At 39.6% G+C, this 4,126-nt stretch overlaps 1 protein-coding gene across 1 annotated transcript; it reads right to left on the bottom strand.

Moving 5' to 3' along the window:
- LOC111519205 (protamine-like protein 99C) lies at positions 1-610 on the bottom strand. Its single transcript, XM_023178768.2, has 2 exons — positions 292-610; positions 1-226 (listed from the first exon to the last, which is right to left on the bottom strand). The coding sequence occupies exons 1-2, from the start codon at positions 511-513 to the stop codon at positions 128-130; spliced, it is 321 nt and encodes a 106-aa protein (XP_023034536.1). The 5' UTR covers positions 514-610; the 3' UTR covers positions 1-127.
- Positions 611-4,126: the final 3,516 nt, after the last annotated feature.

Genomic DNA, 4,126 nt, shown 5'->3' with positions numbered 1-4,126 from the left:
TTTAACTTTATCAACTTTCTATATTTGGTGATCCTTTTTGTTGATTACAAGATTGGATTGACTCACATTTGGCAAACAATGAATTTTGAAAACTAATTATAAATTTTAACTTTAAATTTACATCAAATTATGGAAACACGAATGCATCAATGTCAAGAGAATGTGAACATCGACACGATTGACCACTTTTCTTCTTATTCGATGACTTTGATTTTTGTTTGAAGTACTGCACAGAAAGGTACAAGGTAACAAATAAACATAGACTAACTTTTAGGATTTACTATTTCTTACCATTTGCTTGTACTTCTCTTTTTCTTCGCAAGTTAACTCATTCCATGCCCGTGCTCCTCTACGGACCATTTCCTGTGGCGAAAGGCCGCAACATTTTTTCTTGAATTCACGCAGGAAGTTCAGATAGCCATTACAGGTCAACCTGGCCACCTTCTGGCATTTGTAGGCTGGCTTCTTCTTAGCTTTGCGCTTTTTTTTGCACTTACGCACTGGAGTACCCATAATAATAAAATTTGGTTTTCTAGCTTTTTAAATGAAATTTTCACTTAAAAATTTTGTCAAACTATGTAGAATTTTACGACGATAATGAAATTGAATTTATGTACTTGACCAGTATGAGTTTAGATGGCCTACTAGTTTTTAAATATTAGCTATAAAGAATAGCGAAAAGGAATAATAAGAAGAAGAATCCAATTATCTTTCATATTCTTCTTTTTTTATAATCAAAATATTAACTTACAATTAGTAGCAATCGATAGTGAGAGTATGTCTTGTGTGCGTGGTGGTAGACCGAGAGCGCTGCAATGCTGCTTCTTCATCACCAATATAGCAGCAGTTGAGAGAAAGGGCGGGAGAGAGTGAAGAAGAAGCAGCATTGCTTGGAGCGGCTTAACCCGCTGCAAAAAAGAAGAAGAAGCATTGCTTAGAGCGGCTATACCGGCGCTCTTCCACACACTTACATTTTCGCTCTACCCCACACTCTCTACTTTTCTAATATAGCAACTGCAGCAGAAAATGAAGAAGAAGCATTGCTTAGAGCGGCTAAGCTGGCGCTCTCCCGCACATCCACACTCTCGATCTGCCCCACACTCTCCTTTTTTCCAATATAGCAACTGCAGCAGAGCGTGAAGAAGCATGGCATATAGCGGAGCTCTCCCACACACTTATGCTCTCGCTCTTCCCCACACTCTCTACTTTTCTAGCATAGCAACTGCAGCAGAACATGAAGAAGAAGCATTGCTTAGAGCGGCTAAGCCAGCGCCCTCTCTCCCATACAGACACTCTCACTCTGCAGCGCGCTCAAAGCAAAGCTGATTCTTCTTCTTTGCATACTCCCACTACAAGTGCATATAAGAAACTGCGCCTGCTCTGAGAGTATCAGTTGCTGTTGAGACATCGCCACGATCGGTCAGTTGGACTTTTTCTTCTTCACGCTTGTAAATGCGTTGCTGCTTCTTCCTTTTCATAGCAGCTGCTGATGGACGTTGCGGGAGCGGGTAAGTCTAACATCCACTATATCCCCGATTGTTATTACTTTATTATCTTATTGGATAACCTATATTCAGCCTATTACATTCACAAAATAACGAAACAAAGTATTTAGCCACTCAATTATTTGACATGTGGGTTAAAAAAGCATTTAATTTATTCATGAACCGACACAAACCCTCGACCGACTAAACACAGCCTAATTACCGTATAAATTCCCCGATACACACACACACACACACTTACGCACAGCTAATTTGTAATTTTTGTGGGCGTTTTGCGGGTCAAACATACAATAGGTACATAAATACTCGATGACTGCTATATATCAATCGGATGACAAAATTAAACTATAGAGGGAAGACTTCTTCAATGGAAAATGTTGCAGTTGATTTGACTAATTTGATTCGCACAGTTGAAATATAATTAATCAGATTTCATGTGCTTAATGTAAATTTAATTGTGGCTCTGTTGCTGTGTCGGCCACACCAAACACGGTTCACAGACCACGGTAAAAGGGCCAAAAGAGAAGGGCTTAGGCAACGAGATGAAAATTAACAACGGCTCGTATACTTAATGCCTCATGGATTTAAGCGCATTAAAGTCTGTTCAATACGATATTTCCGTACCTTTTCACCCTGAATCCTTTTCAATGAAAGAGACAGAATTCAACAGGCGCCACAAGAATTGCGCTTTCACGCAAGGCATTTTAATTAAAACTTTTTCTCCCCTATCAACTTTTTTTCCACTACATATATATACATTTTTTTTTTTTAAACCAGAAAAGAAAGACAAATAAAAAAAATAGTTGCCAATGTCGCCAACGTTTCGGTCAACCATTGTCTGTCCATGCATTTAATAATAAAGCAACCAAATCCGCAAATAAAGTGTAAATGATGGTGGACAAAACAAAACAAAAAATACAAAAAACAAAAAGCAAAAAAAAAACAAAGAGGGAAAAAAAGCAGGACGACTGCCCAATAAAAACGACCTCAACTTTGCACTATTTTTAATTAAATTGCATTAAAATAAATTGCAAGCATGCGTTCAATAAATGCTTGATATATGAAAATATATTTCTATATGTAGGTAAATTCATATTATATTGCATTTTAGTCGCAAAGTGAAACGAACATTTTTTAATTAATTTGCCACAAACAAACAGATAAAAAGGACAAGAGGGAAAAGTTCCAAAATTTAAACCAATATCTCTTTCAATAACCAACATAAAAATATTTTTATAAACGTGTATGTTTGTTTTGTTTGCCCTTTGATGTCTTCTACTAAACAAATGTCCCATTTTTCAATAACATTTTGACTTAAATTGCAGTGCATAAATCTTTCTAGTTTGTTTCACTTTGTGTCATTTTGAGAGCAGCCGCCCATCAATGGAGGCTAGAGATATAATCGTGCGGATTATGTGCATCAAAAGGCAGTCCACATAATATAATATATTCCACACTGCATAAATTAGCTGCACACTCTACAAACTGATAGTGGGGGGGGGGGCATGGACTATCGTTGGTTGGCTGCAAGTGGTTTTTGGCCCATAGTCAACAGTCAAGTTGTCTACTAATTGCCATTTTGCTGTCACATTTGCTTGGATTTACATGTGCATACACATTTCACATTATTATAACAATTTTGAAGTTGGTCCAAGCCTGGACCAAAACACGCCCAACACTCTCTTGGCCACCAAAAAAGTGCTAGGGCCAACTTCCGAGTGCCATCATTCTGACTATATATATAACTGTATGCATGTGTTTGTGTATGTGTGTGTGTGTGTGTGCATTTTATTAATAATGATTAGGATTAAGCTGTCTGCACAAGTTTATGCTAATTGCTGGACTGAAACTGGGATTAGAGAGCAGTTAAATGCAGCGTTAAGGAAATCAGAGCCCAAAGTCAAAACGAAATATACGCCAGCCCAAAAGTAGACTACACTTAAGTTAGACGGGGCCAAAAAAAATTCAGCGAACGACTTAGCTGGAGCAGACCGAAAGAGTGAGAAAGAGAGAGGGCAACTAAAAATTAACACTAATTACAACATAATAACTATAAAATCGCAAAAGACAAGTGCTTAAAATGACTCAACAGCTCATTGCCACTCAACGGGTGGCCGAGGCGAGTTGCCCACCAGGCCATGGAGTCAAGCCAAGTTTCTATGGCTCGACTGCAGCCTGCTTGAGGACTGAGAACTGAGGACCCAAGACCAAGGCCTGCGGAGTGCAACAACACGAACTTCTATAACTACAAGCAACTCGACGGGGCAAGGGGTGCGGTGAGTAGTAGCAAAAAGCCAGCACAACAAAGTGCAAAACATGATTAAGAGTGAAATATTTATTTGCAGCACTTGGAGGCGCGCCACGGTCGCACTAACAATTAGAAGCAAACTACGAGAGAGTACAGCAGGGCCTACAGCAACGGGCGAACCCGACGGCAACCCTCCCCCACACTGGCTGGCGTTGGTCTGGACTGCCGACACGGCTTAAACATGTAAATGGCTACGCTAAGAGGCCGTAGGGCAAGAAAGAGCGATGATTTAATGGCTGCTAACGCGCACAAAAAGGAAACTGCAACAAGTGCAAGGAGCAAGACACAGAAGTGCCCATGAAAGACGACAGAG

The sequence above is a fragment of the Drosophila willistoni genome, chromosome 3R (assembly GCF_018902025.1).
Source record: "Drosophila willistoni isolate 14030-0811.24 chromosome 3R, UCI_dwil_1.1, whole genome shotgun sequence".
NCBI classification, from domain to species: Eukaryota; Metazoa; Arthropoda; class Insecta; order Diptera; family Drosophilidae; genus Drosophila; species Drosophila willistoni.
This window is presented reverse-complemented; position numbering and strand designations above follow the sequence as displayed.